General features: G+C 62.0%; 1 protein-coding gene across 5 annotated transcripts in view; it reads left to right on the forward strand.

Moving 5' to 3' along the window:
* The first annotated feature begins 2,744 nt into the window (after positions 1-2,744).
* The window catches only part of ARVCF (ARVCF delta catenin family member), a 36,302-nt gene continuing 23,068 nt past the window's right edge, over positions 2,745-15,978 (forward strand). For all 5 annotated transcript variants that reach the window (XR_013831360.1, XM_079943001.1, XM_079943003.1 and 2 more), the window contains exon 1: positions 2,745-3,264. Coding sequence is in view for 4 of the 5 variants with exons in the window: in XM_079943001.1 (XP_079799127.1) it covers positions 3,013-3,264 (252 nt within the window). In the remaining variant the exon portion in view is untranslated. The remainder of the gene's footprint in view (positions 3,265-15,978) is intronic.

Genomic DNA, 15,978 nt, shown 5'->3' on the forward strand with positions numbered 1-15,978 from the left:
TTGAAGTCAAAAGAAGATGGCAAGTAGCAGTGGCTGGATTAGCTCCACAGCCCTGCGTTGAGGTTTTAGGTGCCCTGATCCTTCCTTGGAGCACTGATGCCCTGTGAAAACTGGGGCTCAGAGAGGGCAAGGGCCTGGCTGGTAGTAAACAGAGACAAGAGTAAAACCCAAACCTGCATGACACCCCCAAAGGCCCATTCCACCCCACTCTCTTGCCATCTCATCTATGTTCCTCCCGGAACTCAACAAAAGCCCTTTACAGGTACGGAAGCCAAGGACTCCCGACGTCCAAGGACTCCTGGCCAGCAGGCAGCAGACCCAGTGAGACACTCAGTCCTCCCTCCTGCCATCTGGCAAGAGAGTCATGCTGGGTGGGTGCCAGTGACCCCCTCCTGGCAGCTGGATCATGCAGTCCAGCCAAGAGATAGTAGTGTTGAATAAGCAGGACCTGGGGGGCTTGGAGGCGAGTGACCATGCCCTGGGGGATGGGGCAGCAACTGCAGTGGTCTGCCCCAAATCACTGGGCCAATGCCTTAGAGGGGTGGGACACAGACTGGTCAAGCCCTCCTGAGCAGTGCCTTCCCATTACCTGCAAAGGGGGATGCAGCCATGCTTGGGTTCCGTGGAGCTTTAAATCCCACCTTGCCATCGCCCAATGAGATGCATCTGGGTGGGGGTGGTCTCAGGACTACAAGGGGTTCACTGCTACCCCACCTCTAAATACATACATCCAGGGGCTTCCCTGGTGGTCCAGTGGTTAAGACTTCACCTTCCAATGCAGGGGGTGCAGGTTCGATCCTTGGTCAGGGAGCTAACAAATTCAATAAAGACTTTAAAAATGGTCCACGTTAAAAAAAATCTAAAAAAAAATACATAAATACATACATAGATACATCCTTAGATGGGGAGCTCATTACCTTGTGTGGTCACCCTTTTGATCTCATGCATCTGCAACTGTTGGGAAGTTCCTCCTAATATCTGGCTGAAACCTTTTTCTCCCTGCAGCTTTTCTCACATGCCCCAGGTATGTCCCTACACAGTTGGCCAGAAGCCAGGTAGAGAGGGCAAAATGGAGGAGACCAGGCTACTGGGCCCTGTGGCAGTGGTCTAGGGGTAGAGACCATCTCTTCTGCACTCTGTTTCTGACCCCCATCTGCAGCCTGGGTCATGGTGGGTCCTCGTGGAACTGGCACTGCCTGCCCTGACCCTCCGTGCAGCTGGTGAGCCAGCTTGACAGCAGACAGGTCTCTGGAAGCCTGTCAGGAGAGGTGGGGGTAGGGATGAGGGGGGATGGAGGGAGTCCTCACTTGGGCCGATCTTGGTACACAATTCTCCCCTTTGCCCTCTCAGCAGAGATCTGTCCAGCCCCTCTTGCCACCATCAGCAAGTGTGTGGGAAAGGGGTGGTGCTGGGCCACAAGGTCATTATGAGAGGAGGGGCCGCAGGAGGACCAGGGCCCAATGCCCTTGGAGAGATCCACAGAGAACTTTGGGCTAATTAAATCCACTCCTAAATACAGGAAAGGGTCTGCCATGTTCTGGAGAGGGACCCTTCATTCTGCCCACCCAGAGCTTCAAGCAATATCCCTGTGCCAGGGTGCCAAATGGCTGTCACTTCTAGTGCTGGTGACACCTCCAGTGCCAATTCCAGTCAGTTGGCTGTGGCTGCCTGGCTCTGCGTGGCTGCTGGGGGTTGATTTGTCATGTATGTCAGGGTACAGGGGAACCCAATGTGGTACCAGTGGTGAATTCTAGCCCCAAATCATTTCCATTTCTTCGTTCTGACCAAGGAACTTCTGGGTGAACACAGTGGACCCCTGATGTGGGTGGATAAGACATGAATGTCTCTCCCCCCCGGTCCCCCCAATTAGCACTGTGGTGGGCCATGTGGCTCTGTGCAGCCTTGGGGAATACGGTGAGCTGAGGATCTGGTCATCTCCAGGTGCAACCAGAGCAAGAACGGCTTAGAACCACGCACGAGCCAAGGTCACTGGTCAGGGACCCCCTGAAACAAGCCCCACTGGGCAGCATCCACACTGGTGCCCCCTGCACCCCAAAGTTACCTGGAGCTGGCCTAGGGCTGTGGTCCCATTTGTGGTCATGTGTGTGCCCTGTGTCACTGCAGGGACCAGGCGGCTGCTCTCCACCTGGCAGGGAAATGTAACCTGTGCTAAACCCAACTCGGGTGGCTGAGCCCCACAGGGATCCTGCATGACCCCAGGTAGGGTGGAGGAAATGGACACCAGAAAGCGGGGAAAATGCACACACAAACTTCTCCTCCCCAGGCCCAGACCTGTGGCCTTTCGGTGAGCCGCGTGAGGGAGGCCAGTCCCTGGGGCCCTGCAGGATGGGCTGAGCCCACGGTGTCTGTCGAGTTATCCCTGACCGAGGAGGAAAACCGCTGTTCACCGAGGGGTCCCTTTCTACCCTTGAAAAACTGCCAGCCCCACCCACTCCGGCCTCCACAGTGGGAACCCTGGGGCAATGAGAGTGGGAGAGCGCCCAGGCCCCGGAGTCAGATGGACTGGGTTGGAGCCCCGGTGACCTAAAGCTAGTGAGAACCTCTCTGAGCCTCAGTTTCCCGTCTGTAAAATGGGAGGGCAGCAGAACGCTCCCTCGCGGATAGTGGGGAATACACACAACTGACGCTGAAGGGAGGGCGTGGCGCCCAGCGCCGGGCCAACAGCAGGCGCTGGAGCAGGATACCTGGGAACTGGGGGTGGTGATAGAGGCGACCCGGCCCGAGTCCGGCGATGGGGCGTCGGGCCTGCTCCCTTCCCCGCTCGGGGCGGACGGTCCGGGGACGTCCTCCAAGGCGACCGGGAGGGGGCGACCCGCCGGAAAGGGCGGCCCGCGCCCGGGCCTCAGCCGCAGAGGTCCCGGCAGGTGCCCGGGCCTCCGCTACTCCACGAGGGGCCGTGGTCGGCAGAGACGGACAGCCGGAGCGCCCAGTGGCAAGCCGGTGTCTCCCCGCGCCCGTCCAATCGGTGCCGGCTGCCGGGCCTCCCGACCAATGGAAACACTGGCGGCGGCGGGGCGGGGCGAGGGTCGCCGCGCCGGCAGGCCCTCTTTGCGCACGGGCCGCGAGAGGGGCGGAGGGCTGCCACGGGCTGCACTGGCCTCTGGGAGTGAGTCCTGCACCGGTGCGAGCGGAGGCCCCGGGACAGTCACTTGCGCCCGACCGGGGACGCCGCGCGCCGAGGGACCCGGGGACGCCCGTCTGGGGCGGGGGCCGCGCTGCGGCGCCGCCCACGCCGCGCTCCAGGTAGGCTCGGGCCGGGGACCGGGGTCGGGGCCGGGATCGGGGCTGCGGGATGGGCAGGGGCCCGAATCGAGGTCCGGGCAGGGGTCAAGGTCGGGGGTCCAGACCGGCTCTGCTTCACCCGCACCGAGCCCGCGCCGCGGTGCGCAAGACCCCGGACCGACGGGGGCGGGTCCCTTTGTGCGCAGCCTCGGGTCCTGCCTGACCGGCCGTGCGCTTCGGTCCGCGCGCCCCTCAGACCGCGGCCCAACATGAGCCGTGTCCTCCCCCTGCTCGACCGGGCGCCTGGAGCTGGCGCCGCTCAGCCACGGAAACTTTCCATCGGCCGGAGGGGCCCGGGGCAGGGGAACTTTCCTGGGGCGGCGCGCCGCCGGGAAGCACCGGCACGGCCGGGCCGAGGGATGTCCCGGCGCCGCGCTGCTCCCGCCGCCCAGAGGACGAGGGAGGGAACGCTGCCTGGGGTTCCTGCCCGGAGCCCCAACCTGGGTCCCCCTCCTCGCCACCCCTGCGCCCTGTCCCCTGGCTGAGGCGTGTCCCCTCCACTCGTAGTGGGACTCGGCCCAGGTTTGCCGTGGTGTTACCCTGGGCGGGCAGCCGGAGATCCCCAACCTTCCTATTTTAATCTTAAATAATTAAACATTGGGTTATTACAGTATGTCACCGTTTCTAACGTCTGTATAACGTGTCCCAGTGGAAACGGAACTTGGGGACTCCAGCGGCCTTTCCCTTTAGACCCAGGCGTGTTTAGGAACAAGGAAAAGAAAAGAACTGCCCCAAGGGTTTCATTCTTTAGAATCGATTCATTTTATAACCCCTCACTCACACCCCTTTCCCGAGTCACCGAGCAGGGCACACGGCGAGTCAGGGTTTATGAACCCAGGGGGTTGGATGGTGACCGGCTTAGCACCTGTGGGGCAACCTCCCCCGTGAGGACACACACAGGGCTGCACTGGGAACCTCCACTCCCAGGTCCAGGCTGCCAGAGGTCTGCCCACCCCAAGCAGGTCCCACCTGTCCTGGGCTCAGTGTATCTGGATCTGGGACAGTGCTGGACCCACAGCAGTTCCCGAGCTGGACCTGGGGTCTGGCCACAGCGTGTGGGGCTGTGAATTGGGCACTCGTGCTTCCCCCCAGCCTTGCCTTGTCCCATCCACAGTACTCTGTCTGTTCCCTGCCGCCCCATACCCCCAACTCTGAGGTCCACAGGCACCTAGCACAGGGCTGGGCACAGAGCACTTGCTGTGCTCAGGACTCTGGTCCTGGCCTGGGGAGGAGGTCACATAAGCACAACCCGGCCAGCCGTCACCCCATTCTCCTCATGGGCAGAAGTGCCTGTTGACCAGGTGCCTCCTGTGTGAGCTGGGCCAGCCCTCAGTCCTGCCAGGTTAGAGATGCCCCCCAATCTGGGCTGTGTGCCTCCCCCAGGGTGGCCTCTCAGGGCTCCCTTTGCATCTCCCAGTTTCCATGGGGGCTGCACCTCCATCCCTCTTTGTGCTGCACAAGGATTCAGGTGGGTTCACTCCCCTTCATCCCAGGAGACAGGCCTGGGACCACGAGCAGTGGGATCCTGCACTTCCAAGAGTAGCCAAGAACTGTAGCGTAGAGGGGGGTGGGGACACCAGGCCCAACAGAGCCTCGGCCAGCCCCTAGCATGTGCCCTGGGCTGGCGTCAGCAGAGGGAGGGAGGGGGCAGAGCTGGGGTGCTGTGGGATGCCAGGGAGGCAGCGAGGGGTTCTGGGACCTTCCCCAGCAGTGGCTCGGGTTGGGGAACACATCTGTTCCCTTGCTGCCAGCTTCCATCAAGACTAGGATGAGGCCTCAGCCACTCTGCAGGAGCCCCAGAATCAGAGAGTAACCAAGAGAGACTCAGGGTCAGGAATTCCTTCCTGGGGCTTCCCGAATGGGAGAGCTGCACAGCTCAGCCTATTTCACAGGTCGGAAAGAAGAGCCCAGAGCTGGAGGACATCTACATCACCTACAGGGCCCCCAGCCGGGCTGTGTGTGTGAGGCACAGCGCTTACCACTGCCCCAGTGGACCCTGAGGGGCCAGCGGCCTCTAGCAAAGCAGCAACAAGCTGAGTGCAGCCACCAGAGGGCACCCAGGACTGCCATGGCCAGCAAGACTGGCTCCACCCAGCTTCCCCCAGAGGTGGGACCCTTCCCAAGGCACCCGCCAAGGCATCCGCTGGGAGGCTGGAGTTCTGCTTTCTCCAGGCCCCCTGTTCAGGGTGGGGAGCTGGAGAGGGGCAAGTACCCTGTGCCCTCACCGCCTCAGTACAGCAGAGGGAGGCCGAGGGCTGGGTGACGGGGTTGTTGAGCACAGGCTCCAGCAGGGACCGTGGAGGTAGGGTCCTCCTTCGGGCATGTGCCCTAGGCGCCTCCCTGGCCCCCATAGGCCATCTTGCCACTGCCCAGTGGTCCGGGCAAGGTCTCTGCGTCTGCCACTCAGCGCAGGGCTGTGCCTCTCTCTGCCTCAGTGTCCTCTGTAAAACAAGGGTGCAGCCAAAGTGGTGCTTTTTCAAGATGTGCACAGAGTGACCAGCGGCCTGGAAGGGCACGTCAGGATTTGCTGTGGTGGAGCAGGACTCAAGGCTCGAGTGCAGAGCGAGCTCTCAGTCAGGCCGGCCTGACCCTCACCCGGGCTCCTCACCACCCACTGCGGCCCTGAGCTGCCTGCCCAGCATCCCCCCAGCCTGGGCCCTGTCCCTCCGCCAGACTTGGTGTGTGCACATGGGGGCTGCCTCATGCTGTCAGACATCTGTGGTCTGTGCTGTTCTGACTCTTGGCCAGCCCTTGCAGAGGCCTCCTGCCCCAGTCGGGGACACAGCAGGCCTTTTCAAGGCTGGGGGTGGGTCCCTTGGCCCCGAGGCTCTTGGTGCAGGGTCCTTGGCCAGGACCACCTCTGAGGGATGCTAGAAAGGGCTCCCTGAGACAGGTACCCCCACCCTCTCGGCACAAATCCCATCAATGCTTCTACCTTCGTATCTCAGACCTGTCCGTCTGTCTCTCCATGGCCCCAGGGCTCTTATGAGGTTCTGTTCCCCCCACCCCCCATCTGTACAGTGCTGCTGAGATGAGGCACCCTGGGGACACAGACTCCACCTCAGGTCCCACCACCACCCTGCATCCCCAGACCCTCCCTGCCCCCCTGCTCCCACCCTCCTGCAGGAAGCTCCCTCGGGCCCCCTCCCCACCTGCAGCCCTGCAGATGCCCTCCCGCCCCCCACACTGGCATTGACTCCCGGCCCTCCTCTGCATTTGTGGAGTTATTGGCCTGCTGGAGTCCCACGAGGCGGGAACCACGTTCTTCCTGTGGCTGGATTGGGGGGAGTGTGTCCTAGGGGCAGGAAGACCTGAGTTCAAATCCTGGCCCAGCACTGCCTTGCCTGGACCTGGTTTCCCCATCTGTAAAATGGTGTCCTGGGCTGACCCCAGGCCCCTAGTGAGAGTCACCGAGATGATGGGGCACAGCCAGCACTGGGGAGAGGCTGGCGGTTATCAGGACTGATAAGAAAAGCACGTGGTTCTCCATGGAACAAGGTCTATGTGAACGTTTAAGCCAAAAGCAGACGTGCCCCAGAAGCATCACATTCTAAGCAAAAGCTGATCCCTGAGCCTCAGACCTCAGGGTGGGAGCAGCAGGTCCTGCTGTGGGTGGGGAGGGTGCAGCGGGTGGGTAGACTCCCAACCACGCCTCCCCTCCCAGGTGCTCACTCACACACATGTACACGCATGCACACACACGCCTGGCTTGAGCTCCCCGTTCTTCCTTGCCTCTGGCCCTGGCATCTTGATCTCCCCCCATGATCCCACCCTGACTTGAAGCCCCTCCCCGTGATGAAGGGGCTACTGTGAGGCAGAGAGACCCACCTGCAGGCCCGCAAATGAGCCATGTCCACAAAGGAAGGTTGGACAGAAGCTTGGAACAACCTGGTAAACACTGCAGAGCCAAGGGGAGAGAGCTTCTGCCACTGTGATCTGCCGGAGGTGGCCTCCAGCCTGTCTGTGGTGCCCTGTTTTTCATTTTTACAACACAAACACTTTGGCAACATCCCCAGACCTAGACACAAGGAGAGGGAACGTGTCCCCAGACCACTGGCCGAGACAGGAAGCTGCATGGTCCTTGGTCCAGGACTGGGAGGCTGGCTGCTGGCCTAGGAGGGACATGGATGGGGGCTGGCCTCGGGGAGCTTCAGGAGAGGCAGGCAGCCTGTGCCCCAGGGCAAGTGAGGGGGGCAGACCCCTGGGGGCCATGACCCCCTGAACAGGCCAGTGGGATCCTGGTGTGGGAGTTTATCACAGCAGAGCACACCCAACCTCTGGAGAAGGGAGACATTATCATCGGCTCAAAATGGTCAGGGTTTTGAAAGATAGTTAACAGCATAAGAAACGCCCAGGAGGGACCATGGCAGCCGATGCAAACTGTAGACGTGACAGTCCCAGTGGGGTGGGGGTGAGAACACGCACGGTCATGTGGGAGCGAGTCTGTGTTGGAGCACCACCAGACGCCCTTGGGTCAGGGATGACAGTGTCCAGCTGGGGCTCTGGCCCCATGCAGAAGGGACTTAACCCCGCCGGTTGGCTTCACCAGGTGCCCTCTGGTTCCCTGCAGGATGTGGAGCCAGCCGGATGGGTGTCTGAACATGCTGACCTCCTCCAGGGACGTCCCCTCCTCACACGGGTGGTGGGCCGGTGGGTGTGGTCCATGGAGGGATGGACTGTGGCCTGAGTGGTGTGTGCTTCCGGCCAGCCTCAACCCGGGTGGGCACAGGGCCCTGGGCTGGACAAGGCTGGACGTGGGGCCTCCTGCCACCCCTACTTGAATTCACCGATGGCCTGGGTATGGACCACAAATACCGGCTTGAGGGACGTCTGGCTTGATGGACAAGCGTGCACTGGGGACAGCCCACCAGGACATTAGCTGGACTGGTCCACACCCTCCTTGACTTGGATGCCTGGCACGGCAGTGTCTGGTGTCGCACAGGCCGTCAGATTCGCTCCCGGCTCAGGGTAGTCCCTGCTGTACCAGGGAGGTTTGAGCTGCCAGGCAGGACAGGCGATGGGCCCACATGCTGCGGCTCCTAGAGGAGGGCACTGAGGCCGGGAGGAGGCTTTGTCTGAAAGGGCCAGATGGCCTCTGGCACACACAGCCACCCTGGGCCACCGTTGGAGTGGGGAGGGGCCGTGACTGCTGTGATCATGGCGAGGGCGCTGGTGCTGGCCCAGCTGCGTGGGCTTCTCTGCTCATCACAGCTCCAGGGGCACGAGGCATGGTGCCCAGGAAGTATAGGAGGGACGGAGGCTGAGTGGTCCCTGTGGCCCCCAGGACCCTGTGTGGTGGGAAGTGAGCCCTGCTGGTACCACTCTGTCAGTTTGCTGTGTTGCCTGATTTGCAGAGTGTGGTGGCCACTTGTGCTGCCCCAGTGCGGGAGCCCAGGCCCCAGCCCGGCCCTCTGCCCCTGCCCCGCCCAGCCCCGTCTCCGTGGGAGGCTCAGGCCACCCAGCCTGTGGATTCTCAGTGTCCCTGGGTGTCCAGCGCGGATGGCCTGGCCCAGCCAGCACCTTACTTGGGTGGTGGTGAGAAGGCAGTGGCTACAGACTCAGGAGCCTCCAGACGCCTGAGTGTCCTGTGCTGAGGGCTGTAAGACAGGAGAGGGCAGGGGACCTGCTCCTTCCTCTTGTGTTCCACAGGACCTCGGGTGTGGCAACCTGCCAGCCAGGCAGGTGGGAGGACCAAGATCTGGCCAAGCATCTCAGTGGCCAGACTGCTGGGCCACATGGGGGCTTGTGGATTGGGATGAAGAGGCTCAGCCTGTGTCCAGGGCTTGCTGGGCCAGAGCACCAGGCCTTGGGACGTGGTGTTGCTGGTGGCACAGGTGGCATGGCATCTGGGGCTTAGGGCGGTAGGTGCTTGCCCCCACCCCCCTAAGCTTCTGATGGACCACCGTGCCTCAGATTGGCAGGCCAACCAGACACCAAATGGCAGGTAATGAGGTCTGTGGGAGGCTGCCCACCACCTCGCCTGCTGTGCCTGCCCTTGCTGCTCTTTTCCTGTCCCTGTTTCTCCCTCCTCCCTCGTGCTCCTCGTTTTCTCCCTGTTTCTCTCTGTCCCTCTCTCTCTGTCTCTTCCTGTTACCCCATCTCCTGCGCTTCTCGAGTGTGGTAACGGACTCTTCGTGTCTGCCGCAGGCACTTAGGCACAGCCTCGCGGGCACTGGTTCCACCAGCCTCACCCGGGCTGAGGGAGGCTGGGCCTCTTGGGGTCGCAGTTGCGCACAGAGTGGGTCCTGCCTTCATCCGTCTTTCTTCAGCCTTTTAATTTTTGCTTATGATGGCTTTCGTGTTCAAAAATTGTTCAGAGTTTTCACGTTTTGGTGGAATCTGTGGAATTCTTCCTCCTTCCATCCTTCTGTTGTTCCATGCGTTGTCTAGCACGTGGCCAGATAAACACACATCTGTCTTCTCCTGTCGGTGTTTCCAGGTCAGCGTCTACACTTGAGATTTCATCCGTCTGGAATTTACTGTGACATAAATGTGAGGCAAGGGCTGAACTGTGTTGATATGGTTGTATCTGAACAGTTTCTTGACTGATGTTTTCTATCACCAGGAACTATAAATGTGACATACCGCATCCTCAGGTTCGAGGTGCCTGTGGCCCTGTTAGAAGATCGGGTCGGGGCCTCCCCTTGACCAGTCTCTGTTCTGAAAAGTCACGGGCGGCCTCGCGCTTGCCCTGCAGATGCAAGTTGGTCCACACAGTCGGGGCCTCCTCCCCGGGACCCCTGGTGTGCTGGCCTGTGCGCGTGTGCATCCCGCTCTGGCTTCCCCAGGTCTCCAGCCCCCCTGAGCCTCCTTGGTTACTGAGAACAGGTCCCTGCTGTGGGAAGGCCCCTCAGAAGCCCCCACAGTGATCTGGGCCCCTTTGCAGCATCTGGCCTGTGAATGTGTGACTCCCTGTGGCTGGGAGGGCATGGGCTGTCCCATGCCCTAGTGGCTTTGTCATGCTGTGGGGGGTGAATGGGCCTCTTCCTCTAGGGTCACGGGCTTGGCACCCCCAGGGCCTCCAGTGGCAGCACCACTGGGCCAGGCACACGCATGCCTGTTTGTGTCTCAGTTCGGGTTGGGTCGGCCGGTCCACCTGCCTCGCAAGCATCTTGCCTGCGTTGCCAGAGAGCGAGGTGCTGGCCCTCGCCTGTGGGTGGCTCTCAGCCAGGCATCCAGGGGTCTCTGTGATTGGACTCGTGGGTCATTCCCCGGGTGGGGGGGCTCAACATGAGAGTCAGGAGTGAAGACCACGGCCCCAGGGACGCCCCCAGCCCCTTCCCACTCTGGAGCACATGCTTCTCAGGAATAACATTCTACGAGGCGGAACTTGGGTTCAGACCTGGCTCTGCTCGCCCTCTGGGGCTCGCACAGGTGGCACTTTGCGCTGGCCGCTGTGTTATTGTGCGAGAGCCATGCCAGCTTCTGGCTGTGCCATTCCTTGCTCAGGGTGCCTCCCGGCTGGTGGTGTGACTGCGCTGCGGGGCCCAGGCCACCAGGAGGGACAGTGCCACGCCAGCCGTGCTGGGTGGTCTGTGCAAGCCTGAGGTGGCCACTGGCCTAGTGGCTCTTGGAGCAACCCCTGCCCCTCAGATCACCCCTGGGGCCTCTCCCTGCCACACCAGCCACAGTCAGCTTCTGGCTGTTCCCTGGCTTGCTGTGCTTTGTTCTGCTGCCTGGACTGGACTGTCAGGCCGCTGAGGGGCCTTTCTTCCCCAGGCCCTGGGCGTCCGTCTCCGTCCCTGCGTGACCTTCCACCGGGGCACCCAGAGTTGTCAGTTCCACCCTGAGTTAGGTCTTGTTCTGTGGGGACACCCCCCTGCAGCTCTGATTTGGCTAGGCTGAGGCCCAGTTTCTTTCGCCCACAGGGAAGGCTGCCCATTGTCAGGTGGGGAGAAGGAGACACCCCGCCCCCCTGGCACATCTTGCCAGGTTGTCGTTTGCAATTGATGAGTTTGGTATTTCAAATATGCCTTTAGTTAAACTTTTTCTTTTCAAAATATTTTCACTCTCCGTGAAATCCTAATTAGGCCATTCATTCGTCTGAATGTACTTGCTGCTCTCTGCATTTTGCAAGATAACGAGGCTTCGAGCGGGCTGCCAGCCAGTCCTCGGGGCCTTTGCTCTGTGCCCTGCAGGGAGAGGCTGGCGCCCTGTGACACCTGCACCCATGAGCCCTGGGCCGCGGTGCCTGCGGGACACCGAGTGTGCAGATGGGAACACTGAGGCCTGGGGTGGCAAATCGTCTCTGACAGCCCGGGAACTTTGCACGATGTTTCCTTAAGGAAGTACAGAGCTGGGTTTACTCTTTCAAGATCCCAGGTTAAGGAAGAAAGGGAAGCACCCTGTTAACAAAGCTGTCAGCTGGTCCTCGCTGTAGAAGAGCTTCTGCAAACAAGAGACGATAGCTGGGCAGCAGGGTCCTGCAGCTGACATCTGTGCATGGATAACGTCCAGCCCCTCTGGGATGTGGGCAGCTTGGTGGCAGCGTGGACCCTCCTCAGTGCCGCCTTGGGTGTGTCCGGTGCGGGCCAGGCCAGGCGGCCTCCTTCCTGCCCTGTGGAGGGACAGCAGCCTGTAGGCTGGGGCACAGAGCCCAGGGAGAGCGAGTCGTAAAGGCTAGGATTGACATGACTGCTGTCTGCTCAGCTTCTTTCTGGGCAGAAAGCTCAGACCCCAACCCGACCCTGACAGCCCTGCTGGAGGCCTCTGTTGGGGGTGGCTCCTGGCCATTTGTGGGGTCCCTCGGGGACCTCCTGTGCCAGGGGAATTTGTTCCCAGGATCCATTTTCCACCACTCCTGTCTTCCCTCTTGACACCTTTGTGTCCTTTTCTGCCCGTTTGGCAGGTCTGCCTTGGGTTTGCATCCTGCAGCCCGGGGACAGCGTCCCGGCTGCTGTTTAGCTTCCGCCATGTTTTTCTTCAAATCCCCACAGGATCCTCATCACCCATGATCGGTCCTTCTCCTTATAGTTTGTTCCCAGCTCATCAGTTCAAGGCCATCTTTAACCTTTTGAGGGCACATCTGCTGTTCCCTGATGTTTGTGCTGGTAAACAGCAGCTCTCCTGGGTCCCCGGGGGGCAGCAGGGTCTGCCCTGGGCCCTGGGGGCTGGGGCAGGTCTGTGCAGCCTCGGCGTTTCTGTCCAGGGTCCTGGCCCGGCCGTGGTCCCCACTCCTGTCACAGAGACACTTTGGTGTGGACTGAGGCTGGGCACCTTCAGGCTGTGGAGCCAGGGCAGGCCCGGCCTCACAGGTCTTGGCGGGGGCAGCCTTGCCAGGTGTTCAGGACAGGAATGCAGTCTGCCCAGAACGCTGACCCCCAGGAGCCTGAGTCCTACCTCCCCCAGCACAAGGACCTGTCAGGAGTGTCAGGTCACCTACCATCCATTTTCTGGGGCAGGTGAGGCCCCACAGGGCAGCCTGGGTGCCTCTGGGGGTGTGTGTGCATGACTTTGTGGGTGGCTGCATGCGTGAGCCTGCGGGTGGATTTAAGGAGGTCCCCAAATTGTCAGCATACCAGTTGCAGTGTTCTGCGTCCTGGCGGGGGCAGGGCACACAGACAAGTCCGATTCCCAGCAGGCTGTCATGGTATGTGGTGTGGGGGGGTGGGGAGCCAGGCAGGGACACTGTGGGGCCCAGAGTCTGCACTGGGTAGGGGTGGGGTGAAGCCCCCTGCCCAGTTCCACTGGGTCATCATTTGCATATAAAAGGCAGGACTTTGCTGTCTGATGGAGGCTGGTGGTGTCTGGACCTGTGTGCCATGGGCACTCCCGGGCTTCAGGAGCACTGAGTTGGCTCCCAGGCAGGTGAGGGGTTCTGGAGCAGAGAGACTGGCATCCAGCTCAGCTTCTGGGAGAGAATGGGAGTTCCCAGGGGCCCTGGGAGGAGCCAGTGCTGGAGGCCACACAGGACCCTGGGCAAGGGCAGACCAGAGGGGACCTGGCTCTTTGATGCTGTGGCTCAGGAGCAACGATGGAACCTCCCTCCACAGGGCATGCTCTGGTCTCTTCCCTGCACTCCCCTTTGATCCATCCAGGGCCAGGTGGCCACAGCTGCCCTGCCTCTACCCTTGGTAGCTGGAGGGTCTTCCTGACACCTGTCACCCCCTGGGCTGTGGGTACTGTGCCTGCAGGGCCTGGAGTCTCCCTGCTGGACCCCGGTGTTGCTCCCGATGAGGGAACAAGGGACCAGTTTCTCACTCTCACACTTCCCAGGGAACCTCCTTCTGGAAGCTGAGCCCCAGGCCCCATCTTCCTGGATGGCGAAGGCCCAGGCTGGGCTCTGTGGGGAGGTGGACCTGGTATTGCTGACGATAGTCTGTGCAGGCCCGTCCCAGTGCCCAGAAGTGTCAGCAGCTTGCAGGAATGCTGGCGGGGAGGCAGGCGGGCGGGGTGTGGGGGCGTGAGACGGGGCCTCCGTGGGGTGCAGGGGTATCTCATCTGCTGACCACGAGGGGCACTGCCATGTCAGGGTTGGCCCCTTGGCAGCCCCCCACCCCCGGGCCCTGCGTGGATCTGCCCACAAAGAGGCAGATCTCTCCTGGGGCCTGCTGTGCCTCGTGCTGCCACCCGGGGGCTGTGACCCCCAGCCTGGGGGCTTAGTTAGCAAAGCCGCAGTGGGTCACATTGAGGTCACTTGGGGAGGGCTGCCCGGCAGGGCGCCCAGCATGTGAGGGCACTGCAACGTGCCTGGTCAGCAGTGGCCAGGGTGGCATGGGCCCGCAGACTGGGACGGGGAGGGGCTCCATGGCTGCGGTGAGCCTCCCTGACTGCGGGGCCGGGGCACAGATAGGGCAACACTCTGCGGTGGGGGCAGGGAGCTCTGCGTTCGGTCCCTGTCACTGTGCCCTGGACCCACATTGCCCTCAGGGTCCCATCTCCCAACCCCTGGAGTGAGCCCAGCCACAGCGAGGTTCCTTCTTGCCCAAACCTATCCTGAGGTCCTGGCTGCAGCAAGGCTACCCCAGGCCACCCAGCTGGCTGGCTGTTTTCCCCCAGGGCAGGCAGGCGAAGATGGGGGGCCCTGCAGCAGGGCAAGGCAGGCCCGGATACATGGGCAGCCCCTCAGCAGGCCTGATGCCAGGCCGCGCCATCTGACCCGCTTGCCTCCTGAGGGCTCCCTGTGCCTGCTTCCCACCCAGTCCTGAGTCTGGTTTCCCGTCTGGCAGGGAGTTTCCCCACTGCCAGTGCCTCTTCCACTTATCCAGGGAGAGCATGTTTCTTGTCAAATGGCGGAAAGGCCGTGGGAAGTCCTCAGACCCCCACAGAGAGCCTCTCCTGGGGCCCCGGGGCTCATCCCAGAGACCCTTCCGTGGGCAGCTGGGCAGGTGGTGCTGGGGTGGGTGTCTCAGCCCCTAACCACCAGGCTCTCCTGCTTCATCTTTCTTGGCTCTGCAACCTTGGTGGGGGCTGGGCTGACGAGCCACGTCTTGCCCCCCAGAGACTTACTGGCCACAGGCTCCCAGGGGCTGAACCCCCACTGCCCCTCAAAGGGGCTTTGTGCCACCACAAAGAGGCTCTGTCCCTCAGAGAAGCTTGGGTGTTACCATGGTGACAGAGGGGGCCTGGGAAGAAGGGGTCCAGCGTCTTGAGGGAGAAAGGGTGTTCCAGGCAGACGGCACTGGTGCACACAGGCCACCGGCCCTCAGCCTGACCGGACAGCTGCCCCACCTGTGCCTTCGGTGGGGGGGTGGTCCTCGGGTCTCATGGACCCCTTGGCCCCTGGGTAGGAGCTGGGCTCCCAGGCCCCGGTGCCAGTTGGATCCGTCGGGTTTGGTCCCAGCCTGGCTGTGAGCCTCAGGCTCCACCTCAGGAACGCCTTGGCTCCTGTGCCCACCCCAGAGCACGGTGGGGTGGGGCTCTGAGCCTGGGCCCTCAGAACTGCCCCCTCGCTGCTCTGCTCTCCCTGAGATGGAATGGGGGGTTGGGGGAGCCACCTCCCAAAGGGACCCTAGGGGGAGGTATGGAGGCAACAGGCCAGCCCACCCCACACAGTGGGGCACCTTGGGGTTCCCCAGCCTTATGCCCGGGCTCCCCTATTGTGGCCAGGCTGGAGTGGGTAGGCTGCTGGTGTAGGCAGAGGGACCACCAGCCCCAGCCCTCCCTGCCCTGCCCTTGGGGTGCCCCTGGCCTGGCTGCTGCTGTAGAGACTGTGGAGGAGGTGGGTCCTCGCTGCCCAGACCCCACACTTGGAGCCTGTCAGGCATTGCCCTCTGGCTGCAGCTGCAGCTGGAATCTGGGTCAGGTGCAGGAGGGGCAGCCTAGGGCTGGGGGACTGCTGTCCATTGCCATCCCACAGGTCCACCCAGAGAGACAGGGAACCCGGAGACTTGGAGCAAGTGTCTGTGACCTGCCCTGGCAGGAATCTCAGCCTGAGACCCTTTGGGGGCCTCTGGTGGGGGCTCCCTGTGGCTCAACCCCCCCACTGAGGAGGGGCAGCAGCTGGATGCTCACCTACACCTGGCCCACCCTCCTGCCAGGGCGAGGCCTCCTCTGCCATGTCCAGCCTGTAGTTACCTGGCCGTTTCCCAGCCCTGGCCCTGGGCCCGGCCCCAGGCCCTTAGCTCCCAAGACCTCGGGCTCCGTGGGCTCCCAGAAGTGTCCCTGCCTTGACCTGGCTCCGAGCCTCCTGCATCAGCCTCCCCATAGCCCCTGGTCCTCCTGGACCACCAGTCC

Source organism: Stenella coeruleoalba, assembly GCF_951394435.1.
Source record: "Stenella coeruleoalba genome assembly, chromosome: 14".
In the NCBI taxonomy this organism is placed as follows: Eukaryota; Metazoa; Chordata; class Mammalia; order Artiodactyla; family Delphinidae; genus Stenella; species Stenella coeruleoalba.